This window comes from Pollicipes pollicipes, unplaced genomic scaffold (assembly GCF_011947565.3).
Source record: "Pollicipes pollicipes isolate AB1234 unplaced genomic scaffold, Ppol_2.1 Scaffold_4002;HRSCAF=4701_pilon_pilon_pilon, whole genome shotgun sequence".
Lineage (NCBI taxonomy): Eukaryota > Metazoa > Arthropoda > Thecostraca > Pollicipedomorpha > Pollicipedidae > Pollicipes > Pollicipes pollicipes.
The window spans coordinates 28727056-28752783 of NW_023596420.1; the positions used below are offsets into that span (position 1 = coordinate 28727056).

Below are 25728 nucleotides of genomic sequence, written 5' to 3' on the forward strand. Positions count from 1 at the left end.
TTGAGCAAGCCCGGTGCGGTCTGAAAACAATCATTGGTATCGCGCGCTTCGTGTTCGCAGGCGGCAAGGCTACTGCGCTCATGCAGTTCGTTGGTCCGCTGCTGCGCATGCGTGACTACTTGCGTCGCGCAAGCATGAGTTACCATGACCTGCCTTGGCCGCTGTTTGGTGCGAAGGGCGTGCTATGTATGAAACGTACGATTATGTATGGGATATGCAGGCTTTTGGTCGCCCGGGGCATGAAAAACGCTTTCGACGCTTCGCTGTCGGCTCACGCCTCCGCTTTTTTGGGAAGCCTTGCAGCACCACCTGCTGTTACACTAATTTGGGACCGTATTATCTGAGCGGTCCGAGCCAGCATTCCTACACCAGCTTCTTTAACGACACCGCGCTGTCGTTACTATATCCGTGCCAGTTTTCCACCCGGAGTGGGGCGCCAGTGGAGGTCATGTGTTTTCGGTTTGGGGTTTTGAGCGGAGCGAGCTATTCATCTGTCTCCAACGGTGTGCTAATGCCTATTCCCCAGCAGGCCTCCATTCACTCTATCGCCGCATGCAAGCTGCAAGAGCTCTGAGGTGAAGCCCAGCCCGCATGCCCTGTTAATGTTTGTCACCGTTTTCACCATCTGGGTGGCGGCAGTGCCGCTTTGCTGGAGGTGGCCGCCACGGCTGAGGATGACGTGCTCGGTGGTCCGCACGCTGAAGCTCCCGTTTCCCGATTTTAAACGTCAACTTACTCTACCAGGGCGTTTTTATTACGATTTAATGACCTGCCTAGCCTTTATGCTCGAAACTTGCCAGCAGATAACTACCTGGCTCTCTGGCAGCGAGAACTTTCCATCTTTTCCCTGCTCATAGGCAACGTGAAATAACATTGCTCATAGATAACAAAAGCCCAATGCCATAACAAATACGAAGAAATCGTGTTTTTCTCGGACCTATGGCTTGCGATTTATTCCCATGATGCTCTGTTATGGCTGTTTCAGTGCGTCGCGTTTATTGAAATCTGGCGGCCATTTTTGGTGTGGCTGTGACCACGTGCGCTGCAGAGGGGCTGCGGCGACCTGCGGGCTGAGAGGCGTCTGGCTCGGTCTGTGACATGACGCCGATACCAGAACTCCCCGAAGCGTTGGGCGTCACAGAAGTTTGGGAAAAGTCTTACTCGTGTTGAGAATTTTTGAATGCTTTGTAACTGAGCGTTTTTGTATGCACAACCTCTGCTGGGTTGTTTGCGCCCCGTTTGCAAAAATGTTGATTTCGGATGATGATAGTGAGCGACATACTCTTCACGATAAAATTGTGAGTGCGTTTTGATTACTGGTGTTTCTAAAACAGGACGTACGTCTCCTCGTTTTAGGGTCAAAAGTTAACATTGCGTGTTTTTTAGGATCCAGATGCATCAAGGCGCCATCGTTAGTCCGTGTAAAAATAAACCTTTTGAAACTGCAGCCCTTCAAAATGACTGCCGCGGATGCCTCGTTAGCAGCTACATCTTCATCCATCCTCATATGTCAGAGAACGAATTCCGAATGATATGTGTTTCCGACGTTCGCTCACGACAGCCAACTGACTTTCCACGAGATTGACTAAAGTCGTGCCCTGAGAGCGCACGACTTGTTCGACCTGACCTGTTCGACGGCGACCCCGGCCTAATGATGGCTTGGTGAAAAACTAATGATGTCAAGCGTCAAACCGCTCGAACAGCATTCAAGCTTAGAGCTTCACTGCCAGTCGTTTGAGATGCCAGATGGTCTCATTTGGCATTGGAAAAAACTGCTCCCGGCTTATCCTTTATTAGGAGGCCTAACTCTTGCTCAGTGTGCACATGCCCCCAAAAAACAGAAGAGTCTGAAGGGTTGCCCAGATCAGCTCTGTCATCGGCATGCAACGCGCTTTCATATAGAAGATGAAATGCCGATCTTATTCGTGCATAGTTGAAGAAGTAATCGAGCCTTGGTTAAACAATGGCAGACTCCGGCTCAGCGCACCATTGCGAGCCGTTTGAGCCACGACATGACCTACGGCAGATGGACCGTGTTATCACTCAGGGGCGTATTCAGATGGGGGGGGGGGCAGGGGGAAGGGGACGAGTGCACGTGCCACGCGCATGCAGTGCGCTAAAATAGGATGTTCATCGGAACTTTTGGGCTGCTTCCACACCCATTGCGAAATCTTGCAAACGCCCTTCGGTTACCCGGGTGAACGGAAGAGAAACTTAGTGATCCCGATCAGTCTTTTGCCAAGAGCCGTGACTTCGCTACACAGGGGCGCAGCCAGATTTTTTAGGGGGAGCAGGGTGGGAGGGTGGAGCTCAGTGAGAAAGAATCACGCTGGGTTTGGGCTCTCCGTCATCGCAAATATATGGTAAAACAATGGAAAATGTTGGTAAAGGAGGAGGTCAGCAAACACCCTCTCACTTCACCTTTGGCAGTGTCCATGCCATTATATGCGCACATACACCAAACATTGAGGGAATTACGTATGGCACCCCAAATTAGCTCCACTGACCGCCTGCGCAAGTGCTGGCAGTAGTCTCAGGTCACCACTTAAAGTAGTTTGATTATATTTTCCGTTTCCATCGTCATTATCAAATATTGATACAAAAGCAAAAGCATGTGCCGTTGTGTTCAACCAATACAATGCAACGTGTGTATCGTTTTTTGCTAATTTTGAAGCAGTCGTCATATTGTTCACTGTGCACTGATTTGCGCAGAGCAGACCAATGCAATTATATCGAATCCAATGCACGCATGGTCTGAAGCTTATTTCGGGTTAAATTATGTAGTTGAATTGAATAGCCCTGGACATAAATGCACCACACGCGACCACATTTCGGCGCTACCGTGGTGTTAAGCTCGTCATGATGCATCATGCCCATCGTTTTCTAATATTTTTGAACCTGCCACTATTGCTGACGGTGAAATGGCTGAGCGGTGGCTGCACTGAAAACTGCTTTTGAGAAGTTACACTACAAGCTTTCTTAGAAGAGCGCGGCGCGCTCTACACCATGATACATTTTGCGCATAGTCTCATCTGAGACCAGTTTGTCCCTTGATGTAGTGGCAGATCCAGAGGGCGGCCACGAGGCCATGCCTCCTCCCGGGCTACGGGAGGGCAAAAAACCGGCCAAATCACTGCGGGTTTTCAACACAAAGCGCAACAAAATGGACACATTCGGGTCTCCAAAGCGACCAGCAGGGCTCCAAACCAATATAAAACCTCATGAACGGACAAAAGAAGCTGATTGGGAGGGTCGTGGTTGGAGAAGTTCTGAAAGCTCATGCTCATGCTGTTCCTCGGTGCCCTAAATGTTCTCTTGCCGGGGCACTGTTGATGACTTAGGGTCCCTCCACGGGCGATTCCTGTTTGCTTGGAAAGCTGAGCTATACGCTGTTGCCTGGCCCTATATGCTAAGTTTCTAGGCGCTCTAGGTCGTCCAGGGGCGCCTTCACACCGGTCTTTGATCTTTCCTATTTGCTCAGAGGGTGCTGCGCTGTTGCTGGGAGCCCTATGAGTTAGCCTACCGATACACTCGTAATATGCTCATGGGACCTCTTCATTGGTGTAGCGTCTGGCCCCATCTATTCATCTGATCGGGCACGTTCGATCGTTTGGCACTCTCTACATTGGATGGTGGGTACTTTCTATTTTAATGGAGGGCCTACGCATTTGACGGGGTCCATATGCTACCCTGCTCGGGCGCGCTCGATCGCATGCTGGTCCTACACATCGTACTTCTACTTCTCATTTGGAGCTTCTAATTTGCCTGGAGGGCCCTACACTCCGGGCAGCGCCATGGATTTTGAGTTGGAGCGAGATTTTCGGAGAAACTCCAGGATAAAGTGGGACCTCCTCACGGGCAGCCCTGTGCGCAGCGTCGTATTTAGGGGGGGGGGGGGCACCGAGGAAACTTGCGCCCTTATCAAGCTGTTACAGGTATCATAGCATAGCGGTGTCGGGTAGTTTAGAAAATCTAGAGTGGGGACATTTTAATTACCCAGCAAAGAGTATTGATAACCTACAACAGACTCTTCTACTCCAGAAAAAGGCCTCCGGATGCATGAAGGGTCCTCCTAATCCAGAACCCGATACTTACGGTTCACGACCGGGCCTCTAAAGCTAGCCAAGAGATCTCGTTATATAAAAAATGGGGCAGTCTGTTCAGAACTGCGGCCATATGCTGCATTAAAGAGGCCCCTGCTTTAGAAATAGGGCCTCCTGTTCCAGAAATGTGTTTCATGAATGTAAGGATGCCATCTAAGCCAAAATAGGGGTAGTAGTTTGTAATGGGGCCTCCAGAGCCATAAAAGAGGCCTACTTAACACAACAATGGAACTCCTGCTGCAGAGAATTGGCTACTTTTTTAATCAAAGTGACATCAGGGCCCAGAAAACATGTATCTTGATGGAGCAGAGTCTCCTGAGCCCGATCTATATCTCTCTAGCCATTTATGAAACCATCCTTGATCTGCAGTGTGGTACTCCAGTTTGAGCTGTAATGCCATTAGTTGTGGAAAAAGGGGCCTACCAGAAGCATATTTTTTTCTTTTTTGGGGATGGGTGAGTGGGCAAAAACATGCTCTTGTCCCTGACATGTCGAGAGATATGATATGACGAGATATGGTAAAACAAGCTCACTCAAAGTATTGGTGTACTTTTTAAGTGGAAAAGACTGCTTTAGACGGCACAATTCTCCGTTTAGTAAATGCGTTCCTCAATGCGTCATGGTTTGATTACGTCACTGTGCCTTGTACAACATTGATTGAGAGCCAATTGACGGCTGTTATATCTGCTCGCGAACGCCAGATATGGACACCTCGACAATAATATTTTTATTGACCTTGATCGCCTCATGGCTTGTGGAATGGTAGGATTTCAATGACGTTTTTATGACGTCATGAATACCAAGACGACTTTGAAATACTCCCCCGATATACCTTTCCCCATTTTCGTTGGCGTGCAGCTCAGAAACTACAGGGGCTTAGGTCTCAGAAGAGCGGGAGTGTGAACGGCACCAAAAGGTCGTCGAGGTGGCTATTTCAGCTCAAAACCCCATATAACTGCGGAACACCCACTTTAAGATATCTGGGTTATCAGTGGCGGATCCAGAGGGGGGGGGGGGGGTTTTGGGTGGTGGGGTGGGGGGGGGGGGGGGGTGGGGGGGGGGGGTTATGGGCCACGACCCTCAAGTTGGGGCGTCGAATGGGCCAATAGGCTCCAAAGGGGCCATCGCCGGCCGAAAAGACGCAATTTTTCAGCACAAAACTCCACAAAATGTAACATTCGGGCATCCAGGCGGCCAAGAACAGTCGCAAGCAAAACTGAAAGGCTCATGAGCGGAAGAAAATGATTATTCCCTAACTGAGGGGGTGGTGGTTGGGGAAATGCTCAGGAAGGCTCATTATGCTGCCTGGAGCCCTACGCTGTGGCTAGGGCTTCTGTATGTCTGCTGGTCGAGTTAGTTGGATTGGTAAGGAGCCTTCATGTTGCCTTTGATTCCTTTGCATGACCTCGGAGCCCTCTACGGTGTCGGGGCCCATATGCCAATTTGTCACCGCACTCTTGGTTGATTATGGGCGCTCCACAGGTTCGTCTCACTCGCCCGAAAAGTTCTTAAGTCTGTCGCCGGCTCCCCGTACGCTACCCTGCCGGAGTACTCACGACTACTCAGCAGCCTTCACATCGGCCCCGGTTTTTTCCACTTACTCGAATGACCCTGCGCTGTTTCCGGGGCCCATATAAGTTAACGTACGGAGGCATTCGATGCCCAGGGCCAGTCAGCTGGAATCGCTCTTGGTGGGGGCGAAAAACGGGATGTGAGTGAAAAATTTCATCGCAAAAAGACCGTACAGGACAAAAAAATTAAATTAAAAAATTGGGACATATGAGTCAGTGGGGATGCGTCAGCAAACAAAGACATACATTTCGAGTGGGCATGGACATAATATCGCAAAGCTGATAAAAAGGTCTCGTTTTTTCACATCTTAGGTCATTACAATGAAACAGAACACATTAAAGAAAAGTTCATAACAGTGTGATGACCAAAAAACTACGTAACGCCAATGCCGCACTTCGCACTTGCCTTTCACAGGATTCTTAACACGAAGTAAAGCAATGAATTTCGACAACAAAAACACGAATAAGAAATTCAACGAGCATAAAGCATTCAAACAAAATGCCTTGTTTAAAATGCCAACTTATTGAAAAATGCCTTTGCTTTTTACCATGAAAGCAGCCTTACCAAGGCTAACATAAAGAAGAAGAAGTTTTACCTCATTCATTCTGTCTAACCTATTTGTACCACAGCAGCATTTGTGAGTCACCGGTTATTGCAAAATCTCTTCTGCTACTTACCATGGAAGTAGCCAACTTAGCCTTACTTAGAGTAGCTCATATGTTGAACATTATTTCAACTCGACTCATCTATCTCTTGACAGCCTCGGTTGTGATAAAACACGATAAAGGTTATTTTTAACTGATTTCAACCTGTGTTTTGGTTCAATCCATTTGTGTTTGCTTGTTGACACCAAAGTTGACAACACACAAATCAAAACCCAGGAGCCAAATGAAGGACATGGCTATACATTCCTCGTTAGTCTCTGTCAAGGGCAGTAGTGGATACGTTCCACAAAGCAATCTCCCTTCTACAAATGTAACATAAGTTATAGATAGCACAAAAAACAGTTTTGCTGCCTTCCTTTTAGCATCAGAAAACGCATCAATTTAGGTTTGGCTATTTATATTTAGTGACTTAAAGTTTGAGATGTTCGCGTTACATTAAAAATGGAATGGCCTGGCTATTTGCTGAACAATGCTATCTAGCTCATATTGTAATTGCCGTGCAGTTTGAAGTATATCGGTGGTAAAAAATATAGTACATATCTGCAGGACAGTCGTTTTTCAGTCAGCAAACCATGCCAGCTATAGATAACATCTCGTTAAAGCACACGTGAGGGACCACTTTCACCAATTTTAGGCAAAAAACCACGAATATGGAACAAAGCAGCTTAATGGCATGTCTTGTGGCATCATAATTTGCTTTATGAACAAAATTTGATGGTCAAAACAGAAAATGGCCAACTTTGGTTACAAATGATCTGTTGAAAGTAGGTTAGGTTAGCAATTAGATGCCCCACAGCAGAATCTTACTGGCATTTTTTAGAGGCAGGCTCCTTTCTGCCATCCCCCACCCCCCCCCCCACCCCCAATAAGAAGTCAGCTTCTTTGTCATGGTTTACTGACATACAGGTTCATCCAGCCTAACCACAAAATACAAATATCAATCATGCCCACCAGCCTAGAAGAAGATTAGGATGTAAAATAAATAAGAGGAGTTGTGCGCGACAAAATAGTTTCGAAGGGCATAATTTCACTGCAAAACACTTCTGTATTTGCCGCGCCAGGTATGTCCCAAAGCTATGTGTGCAAGCATAATGTTACATGGTGAGGTAGTGAAACTGGAATGACTTAGATTTATCACTTTTCAGCCATGCTATGAAACAAAAAGCGGCCGACTAGGTTTTAACAAGGCAAAAATGACGGTAAAAATTAGTTCCGTGCTTCAAATCATTTCCTTCATTCCTTATGAATTGTACACTCTTGTGTGCATATTAAACATGTTTGGGCGGCTGGCGAATTAATCCAATATCTGTGATAAATATGTTCAAGGCTGCGGTTAGAACATTTTGCAGATTAATTGGTTAACATCTTAAGCCGTAGATGGCATCTTTGAAGATATCACAAAGGATGGAAAAATTAAATGCATCACATTTGTATGAGACGAAGAAAAACAAAAGGAATTGTATCAGATATAAGGACTTGGAGTTTTTGCTCAATTTTGAAATCCACTAACTTGACTAAAAATCTGTTAAAATGAGTGGCCAAATGGTGTTATCCATGTTCAAGATTTCATTTATACGGCATTTTCGAATTTTTCACTCCTACATTTCGGGAGTGGTAGAATTTAGTGGTAAAGTTTTCTTCCGGTAAAAAATATGTCGGGTAAAATTCTCCCTCACGCTTTGCTCGTGTTTGTACTAGGCTTTGCTTTGTGGTGTGCTGTTTGCGTAGTGTGACCCAACAATTGGGGATCTGAGAAAACCTTGCGCCTGTATGCCAAAATGTCACACAGCTGTAGGTTGTGATGTATTTGGAAACAAAACTTCAACTTGATGTATGCAAGTGGCTGGAGTCGCTGGAGCACGCAGGCTTGAAGGCACTTGCCCTCGTGCCCTTAGGTGCCATTGCTCTTTGCACACATTGTCATGATTCAGATGTAGGTGAGGCCGGATATAGCCATAATGATGGTGATGATGAAGGTGAACCTGGCGTCCAGGTTCTGTAGAGCCTTGTTTTAAGCTTGATGGTTTCAAGTGAAATCGGTTTTGGATGTCATTTCAAACCTATGAAAGGCAAATACGGTTTTGGGCGTGTGTGATTGGACAATATCAGGCAGAAGTAAGAAATTCACGTAAATATGGAGAAAGGAGTGCAAAATTTCTCCTCCTAAGGTCTTGCTTTAACACCCAAAGTCGGCAATTCTAGGACACTGCCAGGGGCCCTCAATATTGGTTTAGGGTATTTTCCCTCTCTCATCTCATTTGTGGAAGACTCCACACGCTTGTCGAGACCCTTTCCGTAAACCTTCCCGGGCTCGACACGTCAAATTTGCTCGGGGACTCTACGCTGTCGTCGGGGCCGTATACGTTTACCCCTAGGACGCTCTCGATTGCTCAAGATCAGGTGGGCGCAAAATGGCCCAGAAGTCGGCGCGCCCTAAGCCTCCGATCATCATCATGATCGCTCAAAGACATTAATTCATGTACACTGGACTTAAGTTCTTTCCATTTGCTCTGAGGGCCCCGCTCTCTGGCCGGGGCCCTCCATGTTCTCCTGACCGGGCACTCCTGGTGGTTCAGACTTGGGTTTTCCCAATTTGTCGGAGGGCCCACGTTGCTGACGGGCAACATAGATGTTAGTCGGCCGGCGCGCCGCTCTCCGGGGCCCTCCTTATAGGTCGTAGGCTCTTCTGATAAGTTAGGAGGATCTTACTCTATTGCTTAACATTCCACGTGTGCTGGCGGTGTGTCAGGATGTGTTCCCTGCCCGTTATATGGGTCAGACTCAATTATTTCATGCACACAAGTCCGACATCCACACGATGACGCCTTTCTTTGACGCCTTAGCCGCAGAGCAGCAGTAGGATACATTTCCGATGAATTTTCAAGCCCATTTGTCTGAAACAATTTTACGCGTCACTGATGTCGTGTGTCATTTCTCTTGTCTACTGAATCGTAACACTCACACTTGTGTTCACATGTTTTATCTGCGCCCAGCCGCGGTTGGGAAGTTGACTTCCCCGTCCCCGTTGACATCTACGGTTTTTCAAGTGCGGCTCAAAATGAATGCTTGCAGCAACACCAAATTTTCAGGACCATTTTATCTGCTAATTTGGCATCCTTTGTTCAAATTTGAAACTAAAGTCTGCTGAGGTCAGTGATCTAGGTCAGGTCAAGGGAAATCAGTTTTTAACATTCTTTGACCATGCATAACTTTTTTATGCGATGATAACTATTGCTCAAACTTGCTATAGTAGTAGAGCATCATAAGACCTATATTTTGTGTATTTCAGATTTTTTCAAAAACAGGCTAGGTCAGTGGCCTGAGGTGAGATCGGCTTTTGTTATATTTCGTAAATCAGGTAAATTTGTACGTAGTTTTGTGCAGGCTTGTTGTTTCTATACGAGCAAAGAGTACCCAATCACGTGCGCAACCACCATATGATTTCAGAGAACATGGCATTGGCCTAGGTCGTGACCTACTTCTATGGGTGACGCCTGCAAAACACATCTCTAGCTCAAAATTGGTAGTTTTGTTAGATACTTTTGCGCGCAGTATTCGAGTATTTCAGTGAAAACATATTGTGATCAAATTATAATTAATAATAAGATCATAACAGGTCATTTGAGTACATTCAAGGCCATATGAGTTAACTTGAGGTCAATGCGCTGTTGTCAGAAGCGGAGAGGTTAGATGAACGAGTGTGACGCGTGTAACTATCTGTATATCGTGTTTGTGAAGCTCATCACGCATAATTTCATGTACCAATGTGCATGTTCTCAGCTGGTTACAAACAATCGCAAAGCGTCGAATGGACTACGCATGATGCTATATACCAGCAATGCGAACTTCAGTACCTGTAGACGTACAGGAGACTATGACCACAGAAAGAAATTGCATTGGTCGCTAAGGCCCGGTTAGCGCTTATATTTTTCACTTGGATGGCTTATGAGTTTTACTCACGTTTACCTTAACTGACCTCTAGGTCAGCATAAGGACTATATTTTTGTGTGTGAGATAGTTTTTCCTACAGCCGCACCTGAAAAATAAACTTGGTCAGAAGTGCTTTTTGGAAAAGACAAGCAATGTCGTTCTTGTTGGCTACTAGACGATCCATTTTGAACGGCGACTGACCTGATGCGACCTGGTGGAGGACAAAGATAGTCGAAATGTACTTCTCACAGTCTCGACGCTTACTTCTGCGCTTTCAATATCCGTTTTGATTGTTTTAACTGCATCTATCAGAACGACTGTTTTTTTTCTTCCGTGCCCTATGGTAACATCACAGGTCAAAAACTTGGTGGGCATTCTTCAGGACCTGACGGGGCCTTCACAAGGGTATTTTTGCTCGTGCGACGTCTGCAAGCTGGAGATCGCAGGTGGGAAGCCAATTTCCTGCTCGGCAGGGCACCGGTTGTCTCAGACCCCTGGCTGGGCGCAGGCTTAACACTTTTTTGAATGCTAGAATATTTTGTACTCCAATGCGGTCAAATAAAAAAGTCCGCATTAGTCATAAGCCATCAGTTGATTGCCATCGACTCGCTGGCTAGCCGCCGAGATCCGGTTGCCGTAACCTATCTCGGAACCAAGTGTCGTGCTTCATTTTGATAGTAGCAGCGAACTTTTAGCTCATTTTGCCACATATTTTCCGAAATACTTAACCTCCAAATGGTAGGATCCATTACGATCTGTAGAAAATGAACGCGCTGTACGTATATACATGCGTACATTGCCCTACTTTTCAAGGGTTTTGTACAGAAAGATGGTTTCCCCGCAAGTAAAATAGCGGACAATATAACCTTAAAATAAAATGGTCAAAATCTGAGGACTCTTTCGATGGGGTTCCAAACTCAGGCGGGCACATTGTTGCGTGTCACACTCCCCAGCCCTTTGGCGAAATCCTGGATCCGCTTCTGGCTTGATAAGACCGTAGGAGGGACGGTCCATTAGCGGACACATTGATGCGCCTAACGAATTTTACGAAGCTCTCAGTGTGCCACAAAGAAAACTTTGAGAACCTTTTCAGTTTTACAAAGTTCAAAGTGTGGCGATACTAGTGATATCCAATGCCTGGAAAATAGCCGAGTGATCGTCATTGTTCAGTTATGACGGAAACATTACTTGAATACATGCTATGAACTTTGCGTAGCAAGTTGATAACAGCTCAATACAATATCTCGAAACAATTTTATCGAATCAAAGCTACAAGCATAACCGCATGAAGGGACTCGACGAAGCGTTAAAGCGGTTCCAGGATTCAGCTTTTTTGGGACTCAGGATTTTCCAGTCATCCTGCTAATAAATTTACCATACACGACATTGTAGTGCATTTCTGCATCACCATTGACACCCACCAGAGACAGAAACAAAAACATTCAGATCAATGTAATGGACGTAAGAGCACAAACGCGTCGTCATAACGAAGCTCGACGGAGTGTCGCATCTACATAAGAACAACACGACGCCGTTTCTCAGCAGATTTACCCATCCCACAGTAGAACGACACGTCTCCATCGACATGCGCGGAAGACGCGTTACAGCATAATACCATGTAAGCTGAACGCAGTGGAACAGCACAACGCACTTCATGGCTGAATGAGGCGTCACGTAACAGAGCAACGCACTCTACAGCAGAGCAACGCATTCCATGGTAGAACGACGCGTCTCCATTGGCATACACTGAAGATAAAAGACAAACTTATAAACCAGCGTTTAAAACCAACCAGCATTAGCACAGCACAGTAGAGCGACGCATCTCAATCAGAACGATAGAGCATACTCCACAGCAGAATGGCACAAAGCACAATAGTACAACACATCTCCATCGACATACACGTAAAATTAGGTTTACAAATCAGCCGCAACGCAATCTCGCGTCAACTTTCAACGACCGCTTCAGCGCCGCCCGCAGTCACTGGATCTGCGCGTCATCATCATCGATCGGCACGCCCCCTCGGCCCTGTTCCTTCACCACCCGCCTTTTGGTCAGAGCCCAGCCCGAACTGGGCACGGCACCGCAATCACGCATCTGCAGCACCGAAGTGTTGCAGGGAGACGTTGGCCAGGTGGCGCTCGCCTCAGCCCAGTGGCTGAGCGAGGAATGTGTATGACACCGCCCACAGCAGAGCGGCAGCCACTACCCTTTGTACCTTTGCCACCGTCTTCTCCCCCGTCTGCACGGCAAAGTGGCCCTCTGGCCAAGCCACCCGCCTCGGCGGTCGATTGTTGTCCTCGATAACTCAGGACAAGCCAGTGCACAGCACCGAGGTGTCCACGGCAACCGCATCTAGGGAAAACACCCAACAGAAGGCTGGCAAAACTGGCTACAAGAAACATTTGACTTAAGCTCTAGCTTAGGCCTAAGTGATTACAATGACCAGTCATGACTGAACGCTCAGCGAGGAGAGGGGGGGGGGGAGGAGGTGGGACAGCGGTGCCACGAGGGTAGTTAGCGGACAAGGCATATATTTAAATATGCGGTATGTACGTCATCGCCCCGCCGCCAGGGTCGGGGGAGAGGGGAGACACACAGCGGGTGCTCAGAGGACCCCGTCCCCCCCCCCCCTCCACTGGCAGCCACACCAGCTCTAGGCCATAGTGACTAGATGAGCCACGATTCACAGGCCCGTGAGTCAGTGAGATCCAGTTGAAAGAACAAGCAATAAATGCACGATGAATATGTTTGCTATGATAAAAAATATCTTCCTCTTTTTAGAGACGGATAAATCAGCCATCCACATTAGCCACATTATAACCGCACAGAATGGCTGCAGATCTTTGCACAACGCTGTTGTTGAGTACTGGTTATGGTGTTCACAAGTGTAGTGCATCCGATACTATAGCACTAGCACATTTACATAACAGGTAATCAGGGGGTGGATCCAGAGTTTCGTCAAGGGAGGACCGTGCTTCACTGTGGTGCCCCTGGAACTTAGCGACCTCTCCCCCACCTTACGAAAAAGGTTCTTGGACCACTTCATTCTCAGATTATCATCTCTTAATCAGGGAACTTCCTCTGCGCATCGTGAAGGGCTGGACATAATTGGTAGATATGTATATGACACGCCTTTGTGTTTTCCAGCAACTAGCAAGTCGTACCATTCTGAGCGTAGCATTTCGGAGAAGACCGGCAAAACGAGTTAAAGTTGGCTCCTAAACTGTCACGCCCTGCATCGCTCTGGATCCGCCCCAGTCTAGTGTGAAGTGAGAATGGCTCGGGGCGGCTGGGACCACCGGTGTCGGCGGGGAGTGTGCGTGTGGCGGGCAGCTGAGTACAGACCTCGTTCAGGTTACGTGTGTTCCCGAGTGAGTATGGACCTCGTGACCCGTCAGCCGGGCTGTGCTGTGGCATGGTGGCAGCGGTTTTGGGGAAATAATTCTGTACTGTGGATGGCGAGCTACCCACTCATGCCTCTGCATCGGCCACGCTTCACGTCGCGGTGGCCGACTTCCCCGCTCACGATGGGTCAGTGCCACCCCATGGCTTTATCCGCCAGTGCCAATGTCTGGCAGCACTGGGCGACATGTCTACCGAGAAGCTCTCCAGGATCATGACGGTGAGGTGCTGTGGACCTGCTCTGCAGCTCGTGGAGAGCAGTTCCGACCAAACGGACGCGCCCTCCTTACTGAAGAAAATGATTCCAGACGACCGAGGATGGCAGCTACTCAGCTAAGAAGTGCTCAGAGAGGCGCAATCTTTGTCTTACAGTACTCTGTTTTCATCACACGGCTTGTTCAGGAAACCAGGCCGATTACGTGAGAAAGACCCGCACTGTAGTCTACCAAGCTACAATGTATCGCCATCTTTTGGAGGGGTTATCGGATAAAGAGAAAAGGCTGCTGTTGCGTTGGGCGTGGCGTCGTTCGATGCAGCTGTCGACTAGCTAAAGCGAGAAGGGCTCACGAAGAGCGATGACGTGGGGCGCAACGAGAACCCCACGTCATCGCTAGCCTTGTCTCGACGCGGCCACGACCTCGCCACACCGGGGGATTACTGGTGCCGCGAGCATTACGGTTTTCAGTCGCCTGGCCGCGTGATGGGCGGTGCTGGCCATAACATGTTGTACGATGTAGTTTTGAGATGGATTTTCTTTTGAACAATAATTTTGCGTTGAATTGTTCGGTGAATACTAGTGTTAGCTAAAGCTGCGAGCTAAGACGGCTGTATCTGCCTCTTCGCAGTCAGCTGTGTGTTTGGCGGTCAAGGTTGACTAGCTTTTGTCGTGTAAGCGCGAGTATTTGTTCGTGGTACAGCGCTCAAGTAACGTTGAAAAATGCGATTCGCTGAAAACACTGTTTACGCCAACAGAGGTCCCAAAGTACTTTCGCAACCGATCTCATCGCCTGATCATCATGCATAGGCGGAGCGTCACTGGCTATGCAGAGCGGATTGACCATGTTGATACGCCAGGTCGAGCCTCCTGGGGAGAATCGCGTTGACGTCACCGCAGAAGTAAACACGGTGTCTGCTAACGACGGCCGGCATGCTGGAAAAACCACTGATGATTGATGAAAACCACCACTGAAATCAGAGTTTGTGGTTGGCTTCCCTATCACAGGCTCTCAGGGAGATAAGTTGGCGACGTCGATCTGTTCATTTCGGGAGGTGTTTTTCCGCGGCTAGCCAGATATACACCGGTATAACTATGGTGACATTAGCTTGGAACTGCGGAAGGGAGCACAGCCTCTATTCATACCCAGTTCCATGGGCCCGTGGAGACCTAGCGAAGTCGCAGCCTGATCCACAGATGTGTGGTGCCCTCGAAGAAGGGTAGCCCTCCAATTGGAACTCCCTCGTCATTTTGATTACGAATGGGTGTAATGAGTATCGGATTGTGCAGGACAGGAAATGGACGATTTTTGCGTAAGAAGTGTGTAGCCCCATTCAGGCTAAACAAATTTTGTAAGTATTTGGCGGATGCCACGTTTACATGGGTTTGCGATCGCCAGAGCGCTCTTAAAGTTTTGCACATTCGAGATCACATCCATGCGAGACTGGGACGCTGAAAGGTACTCGTCAGTCAATTCTGTTGCTCCGTGGCGCATAGGCGAACCGCACAGGTACAGCATGTAGACATGCTGTTCCGCTTGCACGAAGTCGGTGACCTAGCGCAACGCGCACCGCTGCAAGGCCGAACGGTGCCGGGTATCCCGTCCCGTGCTGGCGCCCCTGGCGGGACATTCGGGAAATGTGTGGAGCCGGCAGAGTCCCGGGCGGCGAGGTCGGCGGCTCGCTGCGTCCGTGGAAGCGGCTACGGTATAGACACCGCCGCTCGTAATGCTCTATCAGAAAGCGACGACAGGTGTAAACACCAAAGCAACAGCAGTCTGTGTTGACTGGCACAGGTTATTGGACAGACGTTTCACCTGCACAGCCGGAGAACAGCGCACATGACATGAATTCGGAGAGGGCTCAGGAGGTCTATTTGACAGTTACAGATTTTCTCGTGCAGTTTTCTCTCAAGCCGGATTGCCTTGTCTGGTTCCAGAAGCATGACAGAAATTGTGGAACGATCGTCTATTATATTAGCCACGGGCGATGGCCGCGCTTCGGTCCTCCATATCTGAAACGAGAGCAGCCCGATTGGTTTTACCTGAAGAACGGGACTATACTCGATAGGCTTAGCCGACAGGCGTTGATTTGATTGTGTGGCTCTTTGCGAAGCGTTTTGAGCTCGTTTTTAGCCACTTTGATGCATCCCATCACGGTCACGGGGACGGGGTTAACTGCGTGAGAAGCTGAGCAGATATGTTTGGTATCAAGGGCTGGAGGGAGACTGAGGACCATGTTCGGAGATGCAAACGGTGCAGTCAAAGAAGGAGGACCAGGCTGCAAAATTCACCACTTCTTCCCCCAAGAGGCCAGCTATCCGAACGAGACCCTCGTCCTAGACATTCTAACTATGCATCGGGGCTCGGTGACGGGGCGATATTACCTGTTGGCCTATGTGGATAAATTTTCTGGTTTCTTGGCGTGTCTTCCGCTTGATTCTGCGTCGTCTCACGGCATCATAAAAAATCTAGAGCATCCCCTTTGACGTTCGGGCCGCCCGAATGGGTCGAGAGTAACGCGGGGTCAAATCTGCTCAGAACCTCGGGCATTCAGATGCTGTGCGAGCATTTTGGTGCTCGAGCAAGGCTCAGTGTTGGCTTTCATCGCGAAGCCGTGGGTAAAGTTGAAAAAAAAAACACCTGGATTTGAAGTGACGGCTACGCGCCGTGTCCGAGTCTCATGGATTTGGCTGGGAACAGCGTATTCCTGGTATAACCTATTCCTTGAATACTGAGGTGTGCAGTACCCATGGCTATACCCCACTCTTTATTTTCTTCGCCGTCCGGGCAGCCTCATTTCTCAGCTAGTTGGAGGCCGAGTGAGTTCGTACAAAGACGACTTTGTCCACGAGAAGCCTCGAACTCTCTCGGTGACTTTGCAGAGGGCTCAGAGGAAGCGGGCGGAGAGCATGATAAAATAAAAGGCGTAGTACGATAGCGACATAGGGCTAGAGAACGGAAGCCGGGACAAGGCGATCGAGCGTGGTATCGTAACTTTGATATAAGAACAAAGATACATAGCCCGTGGGCGTGACCATATGTTGTTTTGTGCCGCGCAGGCCGCTGACATCTCTGTTTTTTGGATTTGTGTGCTGTTCGTCGAACACATGTGGAGAACGAAAAGCTTGTCATTGACCGCCGTGTGTGATGTCTGAACTTTGCCCATATACTTTACTCGCGTTGTCGAGCGACGTGTGTACAATGATGATAGACGCACTAGTGAGTGGCGACTTTATATTTTCTTTGCCTTGTTATGAGGTCCAAATTTGAGGTATGTGAGAGGGGAAACTGCCACGCCCCGCATCGCTCCGGATCCGCCTCTGTCTAGTGTGACGTGGGAATGGCTTGGGGCGGCTGGGACCGCCGATGCCAGCAGGGAATGTGCGTGCAGCGGGCAGCTGAATAGAGACCTCCTTCGGGTTACGTTTGTTGCTCGGTCCAATGCGGACCCCGTGACCCGTCCGCCGGGCAGTGCCGTCACATAAACAACGACCAAGACAGGCACGATAACACGGCTCGAATGACTAGTCATCATTAACTTACGTACGATGAAACCAGCATAGCTGCATTTTTTAGATTGCTGACCTAACAACCGATAGCTAAATGCGAAAGCAGTAACTTGTACAGGAATTCAAAATCGTAATGATTTAAGTGACATCGCATGACACGCACGGTGAAGCGCTTTTCGTTGTAGCAAAAAGCGGAGAAGCCAATGATGTTCGTAGAATTCTGCTGCAATACACGCTCTGGTGGTAATTAGAGAATCTATGTGGAATGTATGGAATATTTTGTATCGATAACGTGGCGATCCGCCAAATTTTCCTTGTACCGGATGTCTGGATTGCTATTAAGTACGAATAATGCACAAACAATGCAGGAATTTGACCTGGGGAATGTGACACCCACACAATTTTCGCCCATCTTAAGAGTACCGTCGCCAACTAGGTACATGCGTGGGTAAATTATTCAAATTTCAAGCCGTAGACCGTTGAAATGTAAAACATAATAATCATTTCGATGAACAGCTTTTTTTTCGTCACGCCAAAGCGGAACGACGGTTTTACATTTGTATTTTGTATATACATAACCAGTTACATACGTGCCTGCGAACGAGTGGCAAATTCACTTCACTCGCACCTTAGCCTTGCCCACATCGTCTGTATTGGTTCGATTACAGGCATATTCAACTCAGTGTTAGCACTGGGACTGAATTCGTAATGACCTTCGCGTGGAAGAGCTCTTATCAATGACTTTGACTGTGATTGTTTTGTAAATTTCTGTCAGGATCCATCTACAGTACTAAAATTTAAGAGATGCGGGTCTAGGAGGCCGATCCTCCTCCCCATTGGCTGTGCTGACCTGGACCGACCTCAGGGAGTTCGTCATAGACACTGTGGCCAGAGGCACAGCCTAAGCCATAGCAAGAGAGGGACACCACGGTTAACAAACGGCCTGCTAGTGAAAAGGCAGCAAAGAATGCGCTCCCAAATTACCCCCAGAATGGTCCCCCTGGTCTTTCAGACTTTTTGCCTCAAACTTATTAGACGGAAAGAGCATTTACGGGATTTGCTCGGTGTTTTACAAAGATAATGAGGGCGTCGAGGATTGAACGGCAGCGAAGAGCGAAGTAGGTAAAAAATCACACTAATATGTCCAACCCTTTCTCGACTGGGAAAGAGAATCCTGTTGTAGCATCCATCGGCGAAGAATTACGTACAAGTTTTAAGCATGTGCGCTCGCATTCTAGGGAGACAGAAGATTGATGCCCGGAGTTACATTATTCATGAGCTGCGCAACGTTGGCCTCACAGCCAACACCTGGCAGCTAACACTGGTTGAAATAGCACAGGGTACCTCGTTCGGTACTGGGACCTCTGACTGACACAGTGGCTTTACCCCATCTCATCGTGAAATTGAACGCTTGCATCGTCATATCTCATCATTATGAGACGGTCTGGAATCAACGCAGTAGGACTTTGACAGTTGGGATCACCTAGCTCTCCCTGCTGAGGAAATGTGCCCCTGGTCGACTTTGGACCCATTGTCGACACAGGGTACCCTGTTGGGCACCGTGGTCCTCTGACCAGCACAGGGCGCCGTGCACTGTTTCAGAGGTCCGACCAATGTCAGGGGCCTTCTGATTGAGATATACAGGCGCACCCTTGCCTTTGCTTGGGAAAAGGCCTTCTAGGGCCTGGGCCGGCACGGAACCGACTGTTCGACGTTGGTGATCCCAGTCAGCTGATATAGGACACGCACTGACTCAGGTGCCCGCGACTGCTGCAAGAGACCCTCTGACTAGCATTTAGGGTCAGGTCTCAGGGCTTGCCTCCCTTGGGCATGACACCCGGCCTGTCTTTCCGATCCTTCAATTTGGCCATTCATCGTGGGCCCCGAGAGCGTTAGTATCTGGCTCCTCGTGGAAAGATAAAGACTTAGGGCCATTTTTGTTGGCCCTTGAATTGGTCGTCACTTGAAAAATGTTTTGCTGGCCTTTTTGGTGCCTTTGGAATGGGATGCCCCTTGCAAAGCCATCTTACGATGTCTCAAAAAGAAAGCTTTTTGTGTCCTTCTCCGAAAGGGCTGATCCAGGATTTCGTCAAGATGCAAGTCAGATAAATGGAGGTGCCTCTATATTTGTTGCCACCTGAAAGAAAGACTTCGGGGCTCTTTGAATGGCTCGCTTCACTTTGGTGCCTTTAGAAAACAAATGTTATGGTACCCCGAAATCAATGTTTCGGTGCCCCCTCGCCGAATGGCTGTCCGAAGATTTCATCAATGCAAAGGCTCGGGCATTATGGTGCCCCTTGGACTTTGTTGCCTGTTGAAAATGGAAGTCCTGCGGCCCCGCCTCGTGCCAATTGGCATGAAGTGTCCCTGGACGATGAGGGTTATGATGCCTTGAAATACATTTTTGTGACCCCTTCACCAACCGGACAAATCCAGAATGTTGCCAGAGTCAACGATGAAGCCATTGTGGTGCACTGGATTTAAGTTATCTTGTAAAATAAAGGCGCTGGGCCCTTTACATGTCCCGCTGTGGCTTAGTGCCACTTGAAAATAAAGGTTGTGGTGCCCACAAATGAAGGTTTTGGTACCCGGTCAACATGAGGTTTTGGCGCGCTCTCGAAGCATCAAGGCCTCGTGAGGCCCAAGGGTGCATGGCAGAAGACCATGGCATGGCTTCATACCCCACCCCCTCTGGACCTGCCCCTGCAGATGATTATATTACTGACCTTCAGAATAGTTAATGACGCAGAATAGACATTAATAGGGGGAGAAACAACATGGAAACAACCGAGAAAACAATGAAACACTCAGCGCTCAGCTGGTGCCCTCCGTTGTAGTGATCAGTTTGGCGAAAACCTCAGGGCTGCTCAGTGTCCACCTTCGCTGACCCTCGAGTCGAAATACGCACAAACTCCGCAGAAATCTTGGACACGAAATACAAAGCGCAAACTTTCAAACTATGGCCCAGGATGTAGTTCCAACGACAGGAATCACCGGGGAGTTTTGAGACAAAGGAAGATCGAACACACATGTCGCGAACCCATCTGCAAGACTATTTCCGGGCAGCACAGCACCTCATGTGAGGGACGACTATTTCTGGGTGACCTGAACCTATATAAGCTATAATGTTAAGTATCGTAAAGTTGTGCCGAAAAATCTGTATGTAATACAAGACACGAAACCTGTCGCAGATTCAATGCACTCCTGGTGCTTCCCAAACATGGGCACAGCCAAAGGGCCTCAGTCTCAGACACTCATTGTCTTGTTTTTAACACAGATGACAGAAGGCTACTGAGAAAGTGAAATATCGGCGTGATACGCACTCATCGAGCTCCGTACCCTCCCTTACAAAGTTATGGCTGCGACCTTGCTTCCAAACTTAGTGGTATGGGTACTGCGGGCGTAGATTGGTTCGCCAGCTAAATTGTGGAGGCCGATCCCCGCCCACCAGATTCAATCCTGCCCCGGCCAAAGAACCCGCCTCCTCCATCAGTCACGATTGGAGCTGCTTCGGGCATCCCTTCGATCGGTCTGCCATGTCTCGCAATTTGGGTCAAGTATATCAGCCGCGCTCCCCCCCCCCCCCCGCCCTCCCCAATCGATTTCAGAACGACACCGCGGCTATCAGCCAACCAGTCTAGTGTGTCATATTTGCAAAGCATTAGCAGTAGTTGTGCATCACAGCCTAAGCACGAGAAATGTTCACTTACCTTAAAGTGCTTCCGACACCTCCTTTTCCCGAATCTGGCGGCCGCACAAGGTATACGTTGGTGGAAATGCATGGTGTTCTAAAATGTTCGACGAAAGAAATGCGACAAAAAAGCACTTACCAAAGCTCAATTTGCGCTGTTCTCATGGAACGAGATTCCTTTTAAGTGCGGTATTAAAGTTGAATTAAGGTGCTATCTGACACCTACAAAATGTATGCAAAGCAGTATTATTCTTATCATCAATTTATGAAAAGAAATGATTATTTTTTGGGCTTTGCTTCAGGAAGAGCGGGTAGGTAGTGCTTAATATTACTTGTTGAGAACGTAACATCAAAATCTTCTTGCAAACATGACTTTTCCTAAAATTCTCAAAGCTTCATATAAGCTTCAATGACACTAAACCTGCATGTGATATAGCTTATGTTCAGGATAAACGAAATCGTAATCGCTGTCGCTGCAACTCGGTTACCGTGTCACCTTTCAATTAAAACGCATTGTCAAGTACATGCATTTTTGTGTGTATGTCGCTGGTGGCAGTACGGTGAGAACTTTGTGAAAATCGTGAGCAGTGTCAATCGTGAACGTGTCCGCGGTGGCATGCAAAGAACTTTAGAAATTAGCGAAGAGTCTCAGAGCCCTCACAGCTGGGCGGTCAACCCTCATGATTTCATGAAGTGACGAACTGATCTCAGATGAGGCCATGTAGCAAGAGGTCTCATCCTGGAGACATTGAGGCATCTTCGCAAGAGGATTTACAGAGTAAGCTCTCAAAAGCAGCTTTCAGTGCTGTTTTCCATTTCAGATCATTTAGATCATGCAGATCATCACGAATACAAAGCGACCTGTGAGCGCTCCGGCCGGCACTTCAAGCGTTGGCTGCCGCAGAGAGCACGAAATTTTAGAACGCTCAAATGTCAACTTAAAGCGTTACGCCCCCTCCCCCCAACATACGTAACAAAAAGCAAAACTTCCAGCTCGCCTGGTTGCGTCTCTGGAATCAGGGGCCACCTTGTCATGCAGTGGCGTTATATATATTCCCTTTGGTCCAGACTTTACCATAAGCATGACGTATAGGGCCAAACCTTCGCCATTTTTCACTGTAACTGGCTCCATAACGATCCGTGGGAAGAACCATAAGCTACAGATGAAGAATGCTGACAAAGCGTTTGGAATTCAAAACTGGGTTGCCTAGCTCTCACCTGTTCGAAGGGAAGGAACAACGCCGTGATGTAGTCATGGCATTCCCAAGACTCCTCTAGACGACTCGGTATCCCGTACAAGGAGTCCAGCGTGATTGTCAGCATGTTCAGCTCCTGCGGTGGAGGGACGGACCCGTGTTGGGCTGATCCAGCACTCAAGCATGGAAGAGTGCATTGTGCCTGTATTGTACATTACCGATCTCCATGGCCTGTAGAAAACAATGTACGCGACAGAGTCTGTATTTAATCCTCAGCCCAGCTCAGCTTAGCTCAGCCTCAGCTCAGCAGTTCAACGTCACTTGATACCATCGACCAAGCCGCAACATATGAGCCATGCAACGGCGACAGTTCCGTTACAAAATATACGGTAAGTAAGAATGCAACGCAAAAATGGCGGTAACGCCATGCCGCAGAATCACCAACATGACAGAAGACCCTCCCACCATATCGACCGGGCGGCAGGGCCGTCCCGGCGGCCGCGCGCCCCGGGGGCAGGCCAACGTGACGTCACTCACGCCGATCACATTGTCGGGGATGAGCGGCGCGCTGGTCTCGAAGCGTACCGCCGCCTCGGGCATCTGCAGCAGGCAGCGCTCAGAGTCGGGCAGCACGTGGTCCGCGGGCGCGAACCTGTGCCACTGCTCGCCGGTGGCCGGCTCTGAAGGCGGACGCGACCATGCCGATCTGGTTTAGTGGGGGCAGGAGAGGGTGAGGGGCGGGGGGGGGGGGGTGAGGAGGGGTCTGAAAGGGGAAAACGACCACAGAACATAGGACATGGCTGTTGGAGTGCTTGGAGTAATGGGGTGCCGGATGGAACGTTAAGAGATTGGCCTACGAAAACATCGTTTTTTAGTTTATTGTCGAGAATGATGCGACAAAGCTTCCTTGTTCATTTTGTATCTTTCCATCTTTCGGGAGTTCCTCCATACCTTAGTTGCCAAGTGAATTTGCGAAGACAATTATACATACAGATAGGACAGTACTTATAGTCTACGTCCTTGTAGAATAACCGGGGTAATGGGGAGACACATGTGTTCATATTTCGGCTACATGTTTTTATCGAAACGAGCATCATATTCGTCTTATACCATATTCATTTCATATTCGTTTCGTTGGCTATAGCTGAGGCATGTAACCGAAATATCAATGCATTTATCTCCCCATTCTCGTGGTTGTTCTACAAGGAACAAGACTATCAGTGCTGTCCTTTCTGAGTTTCTCCTTATGCTACAATGGCTCTGCAGTATAATGTATTGACGAGTTTACAAGAGTCCTCTAGAAAGCACACAGGAACGCGGTGGTCATCACCAGTCGAACCTATTCTGCAGCGTCACGGCCGAAGATAGAGCGCAGCAGTCGTATTAGGTCAGATTTTTGGGATTTCCGGGGTTGAAAAGCTGCTTTCAGTAATGAACATGGTCTGATAGCAGTAGAAGCAAAAAATCACTTGTTTGGAAGCCCCAATATCCGGAAGCGGCCTACCGTCTGTGAATGGCAGAGATGCTCTGACGGTAATAAGAGTTTTATAAATGATCCACCCCGGCAAAAGTAAAAATGCTCGTTTGGTGGACCACATGTCCCGAACCACATAGCGGCCTGTCATCTGCTATTAACAAAACAATGATGATGGCCAGCATGCGACCATTTAGCGGCATGGTTACAATACGCGTCTCCCAGCAGCCCGATCGAGGCGTGACAGCCTGCAGCCCGCCGGTGTCCGGTTCCTCGACCTCTTGACGACGTGCGTCGCTTCCCTGTTCTCCCCTATTCTTCGCCCCAGGAACCACGGGTGTCGATTGTTATTCCTTTGGCAGTGACACCGACCCCCCCCCCCCTCCCCCAAATCCTACTTCCCCCCAGCAGTCAATCTGCCACCCCCATCTCTCCGGACCCAAGATGTATGTAAAACGTTGAAATTGGAGCTCTAAATACATCAATTTAAAGAAGATTACTAACAACAGTTTTACGGGTGAGAGGAACAAAGAAACTGAAAACTGCGATATCGTGTTCAGCCGAGTGCGGGTGCCTGAGGCAATCACTTTTAAAACTCCGCGTTGGTGCCGTGTTTATTGCTTTCTGATTGTCCTGCATGTTGTGTGTTTTTAATTACGGGACCTAGATGCCTTGTTGACTTTGATCTTGTTTGTGCAAACAAGTTAACTGAGTACAGCAAGCGGCGCTATTTTGCCAGGACGTCTCACCGGAAGATGGAAGCAAACCAGTCGAATATTAGCGACCAAAGAACGTGGCCGATATATTTACTGTCGGCGTTCGGAAAAGTCCTCGAAATGTGCCAGCCTACACTTTGAAGTGAATCATTGTTGGAACAGTGATGACCACCTGACGATTTACACCAGCCGACGAAACCGGTTTGCGGTTACCAGTCACGGGTTTCCATAGAAGCCTTTAATAGTCACGCATATCAACTTACACTCTTCACGCAACGCTGATCATTCCAACTTCACAGAGTAGCGGCCGTCATGGCCACTCCTGCCATCTCGTGTCTCGAGGCCACTGGAGTGTCCGATATATGTTTAGACCTGTCAGCGCCAATGCTTTTGTGCGACCGAGTTGTGCGGTGTCTGTTTTGTTTTTGCTTCTCGGAGAAGGGAGGATGTGAATAGTGACAGCTTTTTTACGTCATTACGCACCAGTGCCAAAGGTGTCGCACCGGAGGCGACGGCGTTTTGCCATGGCTCTCAGGAGCTCTCTGTTCATTGGTTCCCGATCTGGGAGGTTGTGCCAGGTGTAGATGCCGTCTGAACGGAATACTCCACGCCTCAAGTTAGACATATCTCACGACGATCTGCACATACGGGAACACCGATGGCCGGTGATGCCGTTCCCATCAAACCGAGCGGCGTTGGCCGCTACAGCTAACACCGGGCAGTGGGCGCTTGGCGAGCGAGAACAGGCATTGTAAAATAATGCTTCGGAAGGTCTTTAATGCAAATTCGTCCGTCAAAAATCATACCATGGCATGCGTTTCACCTGTGCAATTTTGAGGCTGTGCTCTGAACAGATCAGCGACAGCAACACGAAAATAGAGATTCAGCCTTTACTTGTCTTAACTCCACCACCATCCACCACCGGTTTGCGGGACTGTGAATGATAATCCGTCTCTATTATGTGTATGCAAATCGCACGGGTAAAACATATTTCCGGGCATTTTTAAACTAAAGAATTTATGTCCTAGAGACTACCTGAGCTGTCATTCTTAAGCCTCCTGTATGGGACCCTGCATTCCCGACTACCGTGAACTTTTTCATGAGATATGTTCTACGTAGCTAGGAGATCTAAATTAGCTTGGTTGTTACTTGTGCAGCTTTGAGCATTTCTCGCAACTCAAGATGGCGGCCGCCGCCATCTTGAATGTTAGTCCAGTTTCAGTTTTTTTTCTTGTTGACCTTGAGGATCTTATG

At 48.4% G+C, this 25728-nt stretch overlaps 1 protein-coding gene across 1 annotated transcript in view; it reads right to left on the bottom strand.

Annotated features, from left to right (window-relative positions):
- Positions 1 to 25728, bottom strand: part of LOC119094339 (uncharacterized) — a 49062-nt gene that overhangs the window by 3035 nt on the left and 20299 nt on the right. The window contains exons 5-6 of the mRNA XM_037217407.1: positions 22822 to 22964; positions 22307 to 22420 (exon numbers count right to left, since the gene is read on the bottom strand). Of these exons, the coding sequence (XP_037073302.1) occupies positions 22307 to 22420; positions 22822 to 22964 (257 nt within the window). The remainder of the gene's footprint in view (positions 1 to 22306; positions 22421 to 22821; positions 22965 to 25728) is intronic.